General features: G+C 37.2%; 1 protein-coding gene across 2 annotated transcripts in view; it reads right to left on the bottom strand.

Annotated features, from left to right (window-relative positions):
* The window catches only part of COL21A1 (collagen type XXI alpha 1 chain), a gene marked incomplete at both ends in the record, with an annotated part of 73,271 nt that extends 61,450 nt beyond the window's left edge, over positions 1-11,821 (bottom strand). For both annotated transcript variants that reach the window (XM_080616285.1, XM_080616286.1), the window contains 5 exons: positions 1,956-2,129; positions 5,671-5,887; positions 6,022-6,190; positions 9,889-10,440; positions 11,734-11,821. In XM_080616285.1, the coding sequence (XP_080472411.1) occupies positions 1,956-2,129; positions 5,671-5,887; positions 6,022-6,190; positions 9,889-10,440; positions 11,734-11,821 (1,200 nt within the window). The remainder of the gene's footprint in view (positions 1-1,955; positions 2,130-5,670; positions 5,888-6,021; positions 6,191-9,888; positions 10,441-11,733) is intronic.
* Positions 11,822-18,212: the final 6,391 nt, after the last annotated feature.

Raw genomic sequence — 18,212 nt, 5'->3', positions numbered from 1 at the left:
CATTACACTTATATGAAATCATAGCTACAAGCTGGAGCAGGGAAAGCACAGAAAATGGAGTCTGTTAATACCATGCCCACTGATATGTGTTTTCAGATTTAAAATGTCTACAACTCACAGTACTTCAGAATGTACACAAGTTGCTCATCGTTATACTGGCAAGCACTGCAGCCAGTAAGATCCTTATTAAATCAAGAACACTTGCAAAATATCATCAGAAAACATCTGAATCAGAGCACAGACAGAGAATAAATGTTCACCAAAGAATCTCTGAAATATATTCATGTATCATAATTTGGATCCAATTTCAAGGTATGTTTTTCTTTAACGGTTTCCAAATGACTTTTCATTGAAAGTGTGTATGCATTTTCATATGAAAGTGGTATGCAGATTTGTTAAAATATTTCTCTATAATCATAGTTTGAATAGAAACATCCTGGCAAAGTTTAAATGTTAATGCTTTGCAGAATGCATCACAGACTGAGAAAGTGGAGAAATGAAATATGGGTTTTAGATTATAAAGATCATCTGGAAACATAAAATTGCAACCTGAGGCAGATTTTCTACTTTTCTTCTAGTCCATTATCAGATGAGGATCTCATACAATTCCACATTCCTAAAATGTTTTTATTTTAGATAACATGTCTAGCTACTAACATTCTTTAACTTGGTAACCATATTACTGAGAATCTATAAAAGTCCCATTTCTGCAGTGACTTGAGAGAAGATACAAGGCACAACAAAAACAAATAACTAGCCCTCTAATCCTAGAATGCACAAAACTATGAAAATGGGATTATCCTGCACAGAGAAAATGCATGCGACAATTGAGTACAATACTGAAATCTCTACTTTCCTTGCAATAAGTGCTTGAAGTCCCATTAGGAATCTGTGACAAACATTCAGTTGTTTTCACAAAGTGGTACTTCACTATACAGACTGTTACCACTAGAAATGCTGAGTTACGCACACAGTTCCCACACACATCCAAGTTCCCATGCACACTTTAAGAATATGACAATAATAGAACTGAAGCCTGACTACAAATACATAAAGTTCAGGAGTAACTAAGTAAAGACATCTGAAGAGAGTTCTTGAAGCAAAGTACATTAATATATTTTAATAGTAGCAGTAAGGATTATGAAATGAGTGTACAAAAAATGTATACTTTCAAAATAACTAAAAATAATGCCTACCTATGTAATTCAGTATTTCTTAGTACTGTTTCCATTACTATCAGTCTAATTAGTCATTATGACATTGCTATAAATAAGAGAAAATTATCTATTTCACCAACATCTAGAACACTGTCAACATAATAGTCTTCACTACTGGTCTATGCTGCCTTTACCAATACAGCCTGAAGTTTTAACCAGCTTTTTGGTGTCTGCAAACAGCTGAAGGCAAAAGAACTTTAATGTTTCTCAGAATAGAGGAGATACTTGGTGAAGGGTTTTCAGGAGGAGTTTCCAGCATAGCTGAATCAGTGACAGTTTGAGTAACAAATATTTGCAGTGTGACAGAAACAGAGCCGATAGTACTTTTCTGACAGCTACTGATGAGAACGAAACTTCATCAAAATTTTGTTCTCTTCCTCTTTCACCAGCATAATCCATATACTGATGGAAGGAAATAATATGGAATGCCAAGCACAGAAGAAATCCTTGCTTTGAGACACTATTTCCCAAATTCAGCAGACTACACCGCATCAGATTTGTGTTTCAGTGAAAACTGAATGCCCCTTGAAGTTAGTGAGACTGATTAAGCACCCAGTACACAGGATGTGCTGAGTCTCCTCGTGACCATTTATGTTCCCTTTTAACTATTAAAATTATGTATATTAAATTTCAGCCTCGTGTAAATTAGAAGAGTAAGTTCAAGAAAACAGAAAGCACTAATGCAGTGTTAACCTACAGTAGAATTTCTTTATTATTGAGGGTTTAGCATATGCTTACCTGTACAGTTTCCTCCTTTCCAGAATACTTTCCTATTTGGGTTAGGCCACTGATATAAATACCTAAAACAGGATGCAATGGCTTTGTTTCAATTTCTTGGCCATCTATATACAAAGTTACAGAGTCTTCTGTTACTAAGAGACGAAGTTGGTGCCAGCTTTCATCAAACAATGTCTAAGTAAAGAAAACAGAATTGTTTAAAACAAAATGTCTTCAATTTCAGTAAGGATAAAACTGCATTTCAGCACTTAAACTACTGATAGTGGTTGAGATGATCAATATTCCAGGTTTTATCATACAAAAATTTGTAACCTGCGTAGGCAAAAAGTATTTGCCAAGTGATATCATAATTGAGTAGACAATATTTGGTACTCATAAAAAATAATTCTGAAATAGGAATTAAACTCACATAGATTTTTTTTCAGTCTATGATCTTCAACATGCACAAACATGTATTTGCTAAAAGTAAGAAGCCAGAGGCATTTTTTTCAGCAGTGGTATAATGTCTTGAACACTTCAGATCTTAAATCATGATGAAATAAATTCTTATGTAAAAGTCTTTCTACTTAATCTCTTATGGAAAAAAAATGAGACAACAGACATGATATTGGCAGAAAGAATCACAATATTGAAATGAATAAACTAAATATTACATTCATCATCTCACAAACATCAAATTTCTAAAGCTCAAGATTTAAACAAACAGCATCATTCTAAAAGTGTTAGAAAATGAAAGATATCTCAACCTACCTTATAAATTAAATTCAACATGCCTTCTTCTTGAGCTGATCTATTAATTTCAAATACAACCTAGCTCTTTAGCCTAGCCTAGACTAGATGCTTATCTTTTATATAGCTAAATTTAATAGAGATTAATCCCACACTAAATTGGTATACATAAGAGTAAACTGAAGCATACATCTTTCAGTGTTATATATCTTTGTTGCCTTTTGCAGACATAAACAGAAATTAAGATTATGTCACTTAATAGCATAAACCCTTAGCACCTCTGTTTCTATTTTATTTTCATTTGTAGATTGGGGGTTTATTTATTTATAATAGCTCTCATTACAAGATAAAATAAACAACAGGTCAGAATAGATAACGTTTCAAATTTTCCTGAGTAAACCAGATAAATTATCATGGAGCTTTACTAAATAAAAAGTTTCATTAAAAGTATATTGACATTTATAATGTGTTTGCAGACACACAGCTCTAAAAATGGGCATAAAATTATTGTTATCCATAACAGCAATGCAAGCATGGAGAAACACAAAAATAAAAAATGGAAAGGAAAGGAAAGGAAAGGAAAGGAAAGGAAAGGAAAGGAAAGGAAAGGAAAGGAAAGGAAAGGAAAGGAAAGGAAAGGAAAGGAAAGGAGGGAGGGAAGGAGAGAAGGAAGGAAGGAAGGAAGGAAGGAAGGAAGGAAGGAAGGAAGGAAGGAAGGAAGGAAGGAAGGAAGGAAGGAAGGAAGGAAGGAAGGAAGGAAGGAAGGAAGGAAGGAAAAGAAAAAGTCTTCTCATGGTGAAGTTCATGAATAAGAATAAGATCGATTTGTCACTGGAGCTGCATGAAACAGACATATATAAATTTTTGAATTTACTTGAAATTTTCTGAATTTTCTAACAATTTCCAGTAAATCAAAAATGCGAATGGTGCTTTCTTAAAAATCAATCAATTAAATAAATAAATAAATAAATAATCTACAAATAAGTATAAAACAGCAGAGGAAATTTGGAAAGAAAAAGTAAAATTTTCCATCCAATAACACAGTAAAATAGCTCTTCCTAGCAAAAGCTTGGTAGTTAAGACCTTCTCTTGGACAGAAGCCCTTCCTTCTCTGAGGATTTATGTTTCAAATTCCTTCAGCCTGATTTGGAGTAAGGATTCAAATGCAGGCCATCACTTCTCAGAAAAACTGAGCCCACCTGGCTATGAAGCATCCCAGTGGTAGATCTTTCCCACTCTTTGTCTGCTGAAGCATCCCTCTTTGTTCATTTAAACAATACTATCTGCAGTAGGAATGGGAATCTCTGGGCTGCACATTCCTATAGTGCTACAAATGCAGGAGTAGAGACATTCAATTTCCTTCCCTCTGTCTCACCTGCAACTGAGACACTTCCTTACAAGAGTTGAATAATTCACTGGAAAATCATAGAATCATAGAATAGTTAGGGTTGGAAAGGACCTTAAGATCATCTAGTTCCAACCCCTCTGTCATGGGCAGGGACACCTCACACTAAACCGTGCCACCCAAGGCTCTGTCCAACCTGGCCTTGAACACCACATGTGATGGAGCATTCACAACTTCCTTAGGCAATCCGTTCCAGCGCCTCACCACCCTCACAGTAAAAAACTTCCTCCTTATAGCCAATCTAAACTTCCCCTGTTTATGTTTGAACCCATTAGCCTTTGTCCTGTCACTACAGTCCCTGATGAATAGTCCCTCCCCAGCATCCTTGTAGGCCCCTTTCAGATACTGGAAGGCTGCTATTAGGTCTCCACGCAGCCTTCTCTCCTCCAGGCTGAACAGCCCCAACTTTCTCAGCCTGTCTCCATATGGGAGGTGCTCCAGTCCCCTGATCATCCTTGTGGCCCTCCTCTGCACTTGTTCCAACAGTTCCATGTCCTTTCTATGCTGAGGACATCAGAACTGCACACAATACGCCAAGTGAGGTCTCACGAGAGCAGAGGGGCAGGATCACCTCCTTCGACCTGCTGGTCACGCTCCTTTTGAGGCAGCCCAGGATACGGTTGGCTTTCTGGGCTGCGAGCACACCCTGAAGCCAGCTCATGTTCATTTTTACATCGACCAACACCCCCAAGTCCTTCTCTGCAGGGCTGCTCTGAATCTCTTCTCTGCCCAACCTGTAGCTGTACCTGGGATTGCTCTGACCCAGGTATAGAACCTTGCACTTGGCATGGTTAAACTTCATCAGGTTGGCATCAGCCCACCTCACAAGTGTGTCGAGGTCCCTCTGGATGTCATTCCTTCCCTCCAGCATATCAACCGAACCACACAGCTTGGTATCATCAGCAAACTTGCTGAGGGCGCACTCAATCCCACTGTCCATGTCACCGACAAAGATGTTGAACAAGACCGGTTCCAACACCAATCCCTGAGGGACACCACTCATTACGGAAGAAAGATTGAATGAGAACCTTCAGATTACACTAGAAGACAATAAAATTGGCTTGCACAAAGAGAGGAATCTGTTGAATGAGAAAAATAGGAGCTGAAAGGAATTTTTTATCAGGAGAACTAGACAAATCCAGATTGAACTGTCTTTTTGTAAACTGGTATTTACTCTTCTGGAGAAGAAAGTAACTTTGGTCATGGTGCATTATCAAGAAATATAGACACTGAACAAAATCTCTCTCTATAAATGAACTATTTTCATTGGCATTTCCTAGTCTCCATATCAAAGGCAGAAAACACTTTCCAGTATTTTCTATGGTAAGCAAAGAGCTGTGTCAAAAAACATCTCTGTGATCTGATAATTACCTGCTGGAAACTACTGAGTAGAAAGCACCTGCAAAGTATTTACAGTCATGATCACCATGGACACTCTGGAAATATGGATAAAGCACCTCCCATCTACTTTTAAATGCCTAAGCAGCCAAAAATAAGACCACGTATTTTCAAAAAAATATAAAGGGCAAAGGAGTAATGTGTGCTTAAGTGAGTATTCCAGCGCAGTGACCTACTCCTTACCTTTACAGGAGGTGCAGCAAAAGTAATAACTTGTGTGCCATTTATTAAACTTGTTGTAGTGAATGATAATGTTTTCTCTTCGCCATTAACAGTGACTGCTATTTGTGGTCTCTTATCCAGACTAAGAATTCTCCACAAATCCCATGTCTTTTTTACTTTAAATCTTTGAGTGGAAACAAACACATAGGATGGAGGCAGACCTTCTGGAAACACATTCCTAAATAAGGATGAAAGGGAAAAAAAAAAGACAGCACTTGAACATAAGTATAAATCTTAAAATAAGTCTCACTTTAAGCAAACAAAAAGAAAAAATCATACTAAATTTACAGGTGCATTTATAAATGTAAATACCTTGTCAATTCTGACAGATCAACACGTGAGGTTACTTCAAAAGCTTTTGCATTAGTGCTTGGTATTTGAATTCTCTTTTTAACCTTTTTCTTCACACCTAATCCTACAAGAATGTCAAATCCTTTTTCATCTCTAGCTGCCACTGGAATTCTTGTCGGACAAACAGATTCTGCAAAGTAACAAATGAAAATACAGTACAAAAATATTACTTTAGAGAAGTAACCTCCCATTTACCTATTTTTTTGCCTTTTAAGAAGTGAGAATTGAGAACTGCCAGTTCTCTCAAGGTATGAGAGAAGTAACATGAAGAATCCTCTGAGACATGAAACAATAACACTGAGTTGTCATATTTTACTGCAATTATGTTCACATACTATTTTGAATTGTTACTCATTGCAGTTAAAAGGTATTACTGTATCTGACTAATACAAAATTGAATTTAATTTCTAAAATTGTACAGTTTCAAAATGCTAAAAAATTACAGAACTTAATTTCCACAATGTACTAACAATCTGAATTCATCCAGAACTCCCTCAACTGGAAAACAGGGTTGAAAACAGACAAAGGTAGAAATATCTACAACTACCTTTTTAATTTTATTTTGCTCAAAATGGACTCTGATCTATTTTGTCTGTTACATTGAAATCTGCTTGAAGCTGTTCTAACTGGACAAATATTGTATGAAGTATTTTCTGTGAAAACTAAAGTTAGCTGAATGTTATCTCTGTTTAATTCTCTGTACACAAACAATACGAGGCAGTGAACCTAAGTTGTCTAAAAACAAAAAGTGAGAACAGAGTAAAATTTAATGCTAAAGCCAACACTGTATTAGAGCAATGAATCAATGAAAAGAAACAACCTTTTATAAAAATTATGCTAAACTGTTTACTATAAATACAACTTCATAATTCATTTCCCATTGTTTCTTCAGAAAAGCATCAGTTCATAGAAAGAGAAGAGGTTTAAGAAAACATTCCAAAAAAGGAGTGGAGGGTGCTCTCATCTCCATCTTGACCAGCCATGGGCTGGAAAACATTTTTCAGGGAATTATAATCTCAAAAGGTCTGTATTGGCTTCTCTTTACAATACAAGCAACACTGCATGACTTCCTTTCCTAACCAATCCAAGGGCACTCAGAAGCTACCCCATTCTGGTGCGGGAGGCAGGATATATAAACTCTAAGAAAATCCCGCTAAGTGTCTGTACAGAGTACCTATGGTAGGAAAGGACAATTAATCCTAAGGGAAGATGCCACATGTACTTGGGGCAGCAGTAAGAAGCCACATACATTCCCTTTAGTTTTCTTTTTCTCCTCACAGCAAAACGCTGCCTGACTTCCAAATTGTTGTCATAGAAACATTTTCTAAACTCATTTATTTAAAAGCTGAATAATGGTCACACTGCCAGTATTAATACAGATTACAGATAATCACATACACTGACAAGAAAATGAATGGAAGAATCTATTATCAGTTGCAGTATTAGAAATTTGATGTAAAAATCAAAAAATAATTGCAGAACTAGGACAACTTTATATGAGAGGGCCATTACTCTGAATCAGCACCAAAGTAACTACTCTAAACCAATACATTACAAATTAAGCATGTGTAAAATTTATTTCTAATGGCACACTGAAAAATTAAAACATTCTCAGTAAGATAGATGGTTTTGGGATCTTCTGGATCATCTTCAGGCTGGATTATTTTGATACATATCCATTATACAGGATGCAGAAGTCAGTGGCAAAATTAAGAACTGTCTTTCCTGAGAAATGTGTTTCCCATGCAAAATATCAGTCACAGCAGCTCTCTAGCATACATTGATTTTTTTTTTTTCCCTTTTAGTGTTTTTTATCTAGTTTTCAAATGCTTTGTTTTTCCTTCCTAAAGCATGAAATAACTTTTTCATGTTAATTCCCATTATCTAGCACACAGGAACTTTTCTTAGAATCCTCCAGACATACTTCTGAGGACTGCATTGAGTAATGCTCTTAAATGCCTGACACACAACCTTTTCTATATTTTTTCTAGAGAATATTAATACTACAGGAACATTTGACTTCCAGAATGTTGAATGATTCCTTTAGTCACATTGTCCTTTCTGGATGACAGGTTCAGCAGGTTTTTTCTCCCTGCCATCCTCTAAAACCAACACCAGAGTTCCCAAGAGGCACACCAGTGCCTTCCATCTATAAGGCTGTTTATAATAGCACTACTCACTACACAATCCACCAAACCTCAGCATCCTTTTTCCATAAAGGAAATACCACCACTATGCTCTTATATCCATATTCACATAATAACAAAGCTAAAAACACCACAAAGTAAAGGTTAACAGCTTTTTAGACATTAAAATAAAGACAATCAAGAGAGAATTGCAAAATATTCAGGCAGTTTCATGTTGTTGATCACAGCTCAACATGTTGATTGCTGCTTTGCTCTCATGGAACTTCCTCTTCCAGAGTCAATATGAATCGTAACAAGATGAATAAAACACCACTCAAATATAAAATTTCCAGTTTACTAGTTTTTAAGTTCACCTGCTAAAGACATTCTGGTTAGAAATGAAGGTGTCAGCTGGCTTTGATCACTCTTTGCAAAAGGCATCTCAATGCCAACAGGAGTAAAGAGCACAACATAAGAGAGTGGAAGAACAGGGTCACTTAAACAGTAAGTACACTTTTGTGCATGTAGTCAACATTTGCAGATTACTGCTATGAGAGTCGTGTCAAATACCACAGCTGAATTTCAAAGGACACCAGTTAATTCTGAAAGTAGAAAATCCATCTTGATGAAACGTAATGTCACTTCTTCTAAACTTTATTTAAAGAAAATATTGTACTTGGGTATTTCTCCCTGCATGTGTTTCTGTTAAGGAATTTAGCTGCACTAAGCTGATTCAATTTTTGGACTGACCACCTTGCTACATCAGCCACAAGGAATTATTATGATTTTCTTAAGTGTAGCAAGAAATAAACACTATTATCCTCAGCATAAGTATCACCATATTTTTTCAATGAACTCCATTCTCAAAGTGACAGCAAACAAAAATTGTTTTTCATTCTTACTAAGTGCAGAAATATGGTACAACTGAAATATGACTTGCAGCAATTCTTGATGATAAAACAGGCACAAAATAGCACTGATAAAGATTCACTGTATCACAGAGTCCTTCTGAGCGATATATTTTAGAAGCAATTTGCTCTCTTTTTTATACATATGGAAAGCCATTGTTTCACGAAGTTATCAGAAAACTCCATGCTGTAATGCTGCTAGCATTCTAAAGTTAAAAAGTCATTTTACAATGTTGGTCTTGGCTAATTCTTCTATAAAATCCTTCTAAAAAAGATCATAACAGATTGTTACAACTCCAGGCACTTTTGCCAAGAGCTTTTTTTATGGGTTTTTTTTTTTTAACAAATACTAGCTGAAGAACTCCTGTTTGTAACGATAGGCTGTCCTCTCTACTGTCAAGAAATGCTAGATTGTGGATCAGTATCAGTTGTACCCAGGAAAAAGGATAACGTAAGCCCTATATTCTCAGCACTATGAGAATTGCTCCACTATTTTAGCATTTCTAAACTTTATCAATGCAAAAAGATTGGGGGTTTAGAACATAATCCTACATGCTGAAATTGAATGCACACTGTGTTAAAGCACCATATCTTTCCCAAATATACCTCTTGGTTTCATGGATAAAATAGTATTTTGGAGTGATTTCTGCAAACAAGATCAAAATTAAAGATGGTAGTAAAGATTATCAGGTGTCTTAGGTTATACTAATAACACATTCTGCTTGTGAAATAAGGAAATATGAGTATGGGACTACATTCTGGACACCTAAAATATTTTATGATCCATTATTTACCTTCACAGAGTTTCTGCTTTATAACTTCTTTAATTCTTGATATTGCAATATAATCTTCAACATAAAATACGTAAGTTGATGAAGGCTTGTTGGCAATAGCTTTAAGTTCATCCTCTTCAATTTCTGAGCCAACACCAATAGCGAACAAAGTGATTTTATTTTTCCTTGCTTCTGCTGCTACGTCCTTGACTTCATCTTGAGACTTTCCATCAGTGAGAACAACTGCTATTTTTGTTAAAAATCTTGAAGATTTTGAAAAAAGATGGTCAAAGGCAAACTGGATAGCTCTTCCTGTTCTTGTATTTCCTCCCAAGTAGTGTATTGACTCCATTTCCCTGATAAGGTTCTCATTGGATTCATGAGTTCCAAGGGGAATTTCAAGTACAGGGTAATCGCTGTACTGGACAACTCCAACTTGAATAAACTTTGGCCCTATGTCAAAATTTCTTGTAATATTGACAAGCCAGCTTTTTATTATTTCAAAGTTTTCTGGGCCGACACTGTAAGAGCCATCTAAGATAAAAACTAAATCTGCTGGAGCAGTTCTGCAACCTTTAAAAAAAAAAAATTAAACAAACATTTTAATAAACTCTTCCACTTTCTTCTTCCACAGGAAATATTTTTCATATCAATTATTGTTTGGATTAAAATCAAAACTGACAAATACATTCAATTAAAAAAAAAATAAAGTCAGCAGAGTTTATCAGAGAAAGGATTGCTTCCGTAAGCCACACAAATCCAGCTTGTTATCTGAAAACCAAACCATTTTCTGGTTTTACATTATCACAAGAAATGATGATGAAAAATTCTGGAATTCAGTTCCTTAACTGGTAATTGTATTTCATGCAATCAGCAGAGGGGAATGCATTTTGGGGTTTTTCCATATCTCTTTGTCTGCAAAGATGATAAACATTAAAACTCTTTTTTGTTAACAAACCAAGTACACTGCAGAGGAAGACCATAGTCTGAATGCTCCAGAATTCAGCAGTAATATCCGATCCTTTTACAAATACATTTTAATTGACTTCTGACACTGCCACATGGCACTTACAGAAGTAGCTATTATAAAATCCTGAGTCTTGATAGAATGTTGCTGGTAGCATATTCTGATTTTAGTAGAAGAAAACTGATCAGTGAAAAAGCTCAACCTCCAAAATATAAACTCATGCGAGAATTTAACAAATATAATGTAACTGCATGATGATTCAGGCATGGATTCAGCTCTCCTAGATGTAGTCACTTATAAATGGAACTTTTAGACTAAATTGACAACTACAAGCCATGGACTGACACAAGCATTTCTATAAGACAGTCTTATCCATCTCACATACACGTTGTCAGATGGAGGGAATAACTCTCAAGGGAAAGAAACACCTTCCATTGACTACAAAAGGAGATTAGATAACTACTACATGAGGTGCCAAAGAGATGACCAAAACCAGGAGAGACTATTTTGATCCCATGTCACATGGGATCATCGGGGTTGCTGTGCATTTGTGTTTTCTGTTTTGTGAAAGGCTGCAGCTCCACCACAGGAAGGACAGCTTTGCCTTGTCCTGACATCTGCCTACAGGCACTTCGGGTTAAATGAAGACTGGAGCTTTACAGTTCCATCTGCCCCCGTGAGCATTTCCAAGACACATAGTGAAATAAAGATATCCCTTTGTAAAGGGGAACTAAAATATTTAAGTTACCTATCATATATTGCACGACTTCCACCAGCAAAATTATAATGGAAAAAATCACAACTAACGGAAGTGTACATGAGGGCCTGAAAATAGATACTCTAATTTTAAGGGATGCTTTGAATTTGCTTTTTTGTGAAATATAAAAATCAAGACTTACTAGCTCTTGTTTCCTCATCTTCAGCTGAGGTGTAATCACGAAGTAGCAGAATGAATAGCATCTGAAAAAATGTCACAATCTGTGCCATTTGTACTGTATCTTCAGTCTTGAGATTAAACTAGATGGAAAAGAAAATACAGTGTTGTTATATTGCAAAACAAATCCAACCTTCTGTGTTTTTAAAACCTATGCATGAGGAACAACTTTTAATCAAATCTGCAAGCCCAGATGTAAGGCCAGCCTGCAATGGATCCAAGACCCAAAAAGTGTGAGTCAGGCATGTAAGCCCAAAATTGAGATTCTAAATTCAACAACACTCATCTTTCTGTGGAAGATAAGTTTTCACCACAGCACATTTACATACTTCTCCTGCTAGGCACATACATGAGTAGGTTATATAGCCAGTGACAGAACTACCTGTCAGTGTCACTAATTTAAGTATTCTACATTTAGCCAGAAGACTAAATATTCCTCTTCTCTCTACAAGCTTTGCTTTGTCAGTCATGTTAGTCTTAATCTATTACACATTAGTTTATCACTGAGGTTCTTGAAAATTGAAATGCCTTCCTTGAATAAGGCCAAGACTCCTTTCCTTTTCATATCTTTTTCTTCTAGTCATAAACCTTTACTTATGCCCACACCATAATGATCTAGATGCTCACCTAAAAAAGGTCAAATACAAATGAAAATATTTACCACACAACCAAATTAAACTGTGACTGAAAGCTGTGTGTGTTTCTCCTTTTTATATAGCTAATCTTTAATTCTAAACTCTTCAGGGTAGAAAAGGTGTTGACCACATTAACAGTGATAAGGCACTGGTGGATGTTCCGACACTTTCGTAGCGCTGGAAAATGTTAATCTCTAAAAATACACCAAAATACAATTCAGCACGCCTATTGTAAGTGCCTCTTAAAAGAAGAAATAGGTAAATGAAAATCAGTAACCATTTTATTTTCCAGGACTAGTCAAGTGGGTAAACTGAAGAGAATGCCATTTAATCACTATAGCATACTGAGCAGCCACCAAGCAACCAATAAGCTGCTATCTGCAACAAAATTCTACAGCAATTAAACATAGACCTTTCTCTTTAAAGATGTATATATCTGACATGATGTTTTTAGGAAAATGTTGTTAGAGGAAAAGGGATTACAGAGTTGTGGGGGCAAGGCAATATAACAAGTAGAGAGGTAGCAATTTCAATGTCATGTTCATTTCTGGTAGATTCATGGTATGTATTTGCCAAATAGAAAATGTGCCACAAAATCATGAAGTTGATTTACTCTAGCTTTTCAGTCAGCTACTTTGCTTTCTCTACTGTTTATAAAGCACTCATTCCATTAAGAAAAAACAAAAACAAACAAAAACAAACAAACAAAAAAAAAAAAAACCACAACCTTGATCTTAAAACAACCTCAAGAAATTCACAAAAGGCAAATTCCAGGAAATGCTAGTCCTACCTAATGTAATCCCACAAATTAATCATGCAAAATCATAATTATTATGTTATTAAATAGCACCTTCAGATTACAGATAATTGCAAGGTAACCAAGGCAATACCGTACTTTCTTATTCACATACCTTGCATCTGAATGGGTGAGAAACCAGATGAAGCACTGGGGTCTATGGGATAGGGTATAAACACACTGTTTCAAACATGTAACATTAATCCAAATATTGGGATGTCAACTTCATTTAAAGAGATTAAGTTACAGTTCCTTGTCCCAGCTACTTGAAAAAGGATCTCTTTAAACTATGAAACTGAGTAACAGGCATGTAATACATGATAAAAACTTACCATAGTAGAAGTGGAAAATTTACATTGATTATTTCAAACTTGATGGTTTGTAAGATTCATCATTTTAAAATCACTTTCAGCCTTTTCAATGGCAAGTGTTTACTGAAGAGAAAAACACATCTCTCACAATGCCAAATTGAGCAATACCAAAGAAATTAAATCTATGTGGGAATTTGAATAGAGGACAACTAATGAAGGACAATTGCATTTTTTGAGAATTTCAGAAAAATGTAAGCCTATAACTCAAAAAAAAAAGGAAAACAGACTACTGTAGAGAGAGCTGATATATAGCCAAAAAACCCACAATGTTGGCCCTAACAAACTAGAAAAACCTACAGATACTTCCCACCAACAACCCCCCAAAAAAGGCTGAAAAAATTATCATAGAATCATAGAATACTTAGGGTTGGAAAGGACCTTAAGATCATCTAGTTCCAGCCCCCCTGCCATGGGCAGGGACACCTCACACTAAACCACGCCACCCAAGGCTCAGCCCAGCCTGGCTTTGAACACCACCAGGGATGGAACATTCACAACCTCCCTGGGCAACCCATTCTAGTGACTCACCACCCTCACAGTAAAAAACTTCCTCCTTATAGCCAATCTAAACTTCCTCTGTTTAACTAGTTACCCCTTGTCCTATCACCACAGTCCCTAATAGAGTCCCTCCCCAGCATCCTTGTAGGCCCCCTTCAGATACTGGAAGGCTGCTATGAGGTCTCCATGCAGCCTTCTCTTCTCCAGGCTGAACAACCACAACTTTCTCAGCCTCTCTTCATACGGGAGGTGCTCCAGTCCCCTGATCATCCTCGTGGCCCTCCTCTGCACTTGTTCCAACAGTTCCATGTCCTTTTTATGTTGAGGACACCAGAACTGCACACAATACTCCAAGGGAGGTCTCACGAGAGCAGAGTAGAGGGGCAGGATCACCTCCTTCAACCTGCTGGTCACGCTCCTTTTGGTGCAGCCCAGGATACGGTTGGCTTTCTGGGCTGCGAGCACACACTGATAAAGAAAAAATTGGTAAAGAATAGTTGTGAAAAAGATGACTGAGGAAAATATCACAACAATACATTAACTAATTGTTGGTGTTTGACATCTCTGTGGCTGTCTAAATGGTTATTTATGTAACATTCATAGAATTTGTGTAAATGGAAAATAAAAAAGCCACAGCAACTTACTGACTTCACAGTATCGGTCTTCACTAAAAAGAGTACAGGGACTGCTATCACTAATATTGCAGCTTTTTTTTTGCAAATAAAGCAGCACACTGACTCTATAAAATTATTTTAAGATCAGCACGAAACTTGTATGTTCTTTGTGCCACAAGCAAGGGCAATTCAGGTCAGGCAGGAATACTGAGATCCTGCTTGCTGGCACAGTTCTTTCACCAATCCCCGCAGAAGCCATTACTGCCTTCCTTAAAGGACATTGCCTCCTTTCACCTCTGTTCACCCTTCCACAAACACCCACTGGCACCTTCAGGGGTGAACCCTCCAGATCAGCAGGAATGAGAGAAGCTACATGGAATAAGAAGTTTCTGGGAGGTGGCTGAGGGTGGAGAGAAGGGGGCTGGAAGGAAGACTTTTGTCTGTGAAGAAGGAAGTGCTCCACAGAAACAATAACACTTCACCATAGCAGAATTACATGTGAAAGCAGCATTTAATGGCTGTCCTGGAGTACAGAGAATGTCAGGGAACCTAGTTTAGGAACAGAGGGGAAAAGTCACATCTAAAGCACTGCAGATAGGAGATGAGGGGTGTTACGGGGAAAGTAAGGAAAGCAAGTAAAAAAGTAAAGTAAAAAAAAAGTATAAAAAAAAGAAGTAAGGAAAGGAAAATTCAAGGGGATATGCAGTGGTCTGCTCCACTCATACACCCAGGGGAAACTCTGAATTTTTCAGTTTTGTGTTCTCCTTCTATCACTCATCTGCATTCACCTAATACATATTTATATTTTAAACAACAGATTAAAAATTAATGGCACAGCCCTCATGACACTATCAGTCAACTGTCATCAAATTGTCTTGAAACTTTGCAAAACAGGAACCCTGAAAGTAAAAAGGTAAAACAAGAAAGAAGAAACATTTGCAATTTCCTCCTGGTCCCAGCCTCACCTACCCAAAAGTAGTGAACTGCTGTTCGTACAGCCCTGGCTTCACATGAAGGGCATATTCAAACTCATTCTTGCTCCACTGGTAAGAGAAATAATACTGGGAACACCTTCACAAGCTATCAGGCATCAGTGCTGGGGAGCACAGGAGGGAATTACAGGGCAGGAATCATCAATATCTCACTTCTCACAGTGAAGGATCTCCATTCTTCACCAGTGAATGCTGCAGCAGCCTTCAGTGTGTATCTTTAAACGTGAAAAACATTAAAGTAATGAAACTATCATATCAGAGGAAGGTTTCTTTCAGTGAAACCATGCTCCAAGTTATATATCTTGAAAAGAATCAGTAAAATAATTGGCAAAAGTTTGTCTGATTTGCAGAATCAAATTGTATTCCCTCAATGGATCATTTTTTCCATCTGTAAGAGTCCTTCTGTATTTCATTTACAACATTTCCTGAAAATTCTGAGATACTGAAGTTGAGAACTTCACTGTAAGTATAAAGCCAAATAGCTATTCAGTAGTCCATAATGGACTTATTAATGGAAACCAAAATTAAAAGGATAAACCCAACACTTAAGAAACCAGCCAATAAGGATTCCAGGAATTGTCCAGTGTTCAATTTAGTTGAAAGAAAATATTAATGTAGCACTGCACTTTTAACAGTCAAAAGAGATGCCAAACCAACAACTCCACAGATCAAACTCCTGTGTCTCATTGACACAGTAATTACAGCACAGGCAACAGAAGTGTACTTGAAATAACTAACAGAAAACAGAAAATGCTTCCCCAAGTGCCTTAATGAAGAGACCACCATTAATACCAGCCCAGGACTTCGCCATTGATGTTGCCAAAAGCCAAAATTCAACGCTGCTGATTATGTCCTTTCTATCTCCAGGCTTCTTTTAGAGAAACAGAGAGATTGTCTCTACGGTGGTGCATGGAAGTGCTCAGTGCTTTCTTCTCCGCCCTTGGGAGCTTTCCTGCCTGCTATGAGAAGTCAATGGTCCTCATGTCAAACTGTAGCTGCTGGAGCTATAGTACCTGGATCAGCCTGTGCAGGGAAGTGCTAAGAGATAGTAAATCTGTCCCAGCACTGCATAGACAGAGGAATATGTGATTCACATTTGCTCCTTATTTACTCTGCATCTACAAACAGTAGACAAGACTCAATGATCCTTATGGGTCTTTTGCAACTCAAGAAGATTCTATGATTTTACGACATTATGCTAAGCTGGAGGGGGAGAAATAAAAAAAAATAGATAACAATTTTTTAGCCCATCTTCTTCCAAATTTTCTGTTACAATTTGTTTGTGGTTTTATGAAACATAACCAGAAGAAATAATTTATCAAATTGCTTTCTTAGTACATGGAAGCTCATGGAAGAGAAATCCATACAGGCTTACTAAATAAGTACAGATGTTGCATCCAGCAAAAGCAAAGGGTTGCAGACTGAAAGAGTATTAGTGGAGAAATAGCATATGTGCTGCTGTATTTTTCAAGGCATCCCCCATGGTTATGTCATTTTTCCACCATAAATGGGACACTGCACTGCACTCAGAGGCTTTATAATTCTTGAAAAATTTAAAAGCAGTAGGTTGATTGCCACAGGGTGTCAGAAGCAAGCCTTTAGCTATCCCTCAACTCCACAAAGCCTTTTAAATTAGAGCTGCAAGGGCCTATCAGGCATTAACTGAGACAGGATACTGGGTTTCGTGGGCCTTTAGTGTGACTCATTATGGCCATTCTTCTGTTCTTCATTGCATACTTTTTATCTTCGTTTTTTTACATGCCACTTTGATAGCAAAAGGGATGTTTAAAGTGAATGGAAACAGTCCTCTGGAGTAAAACTGTCTATCTTAGAGAGATCCCAAACAGCTTATTTTGCTTATCTGGCCTCTGCTCTGAGACTCTGAAGTAAGAGGTTGTGGAATACACCAGGTATTTTTGAGTATCTTTGAGACTTGCATCTCAGGCAAGTTTCTGTGCATCTCAGAGTAAATGAAAGATAAAACCATAGCAGTGCTACTAAGCATCAGCCTCTTGAACCGTAACTCACAGGGCAGTAGCATTAAGACCCTGTTCTTCACCAAAACAGCAGAGTATTTTTTCTATCTTCACCAAAGGCGGAGGAAAAAGGGGGTACTATAATTGGCTGCACCAGCACATGCTCTTGTGAGTGCACGGTGACAGACAGACAAACTAGAACCTCCCCAATGCACATTCAGTGTCTGTCACATATGGAAGGGGAACTCAACGAAGTATGGAAATCAGTGACCTATTGACTCATATACATGCTGTGTCATTTTAGGCAGCTTTAACCAATTGGACAGTTCCTGTAATATATTTCTTGCTTTCTTCTGGGTGCTGCAATTTTGCTGTGCAGCAGCAGTTGCACTAACAGGGCCACTGAACACCTCCAACTGAGAAGCAGACTGGACCCATGTTTCCCACACAGTGGACATGTGGTACAGCCATTACTGAAACCAACAGCTTTCTAGTTCATTTTTGAATGAACTCAAGGCTGCTAGTGTGTTAGAGGTACCAAAGGCATGTAACTCCCAGAACA

Source organism: Psittacula echo, assembly GCF_963264785.1.
Source record: "Psittacula echo genome assembly, chromosome: 4".
NCBI lineage: Eukaryota > Metazoa > Chordata > Aves > Psittaciformes > Psittacidae > Psittacula > Psittacula echo.
The sequence above is the reverse complement of the archived record's forward strand: the minus strand, read 5'-3'. Positions and strand labels throughout refer to the sequence as shown.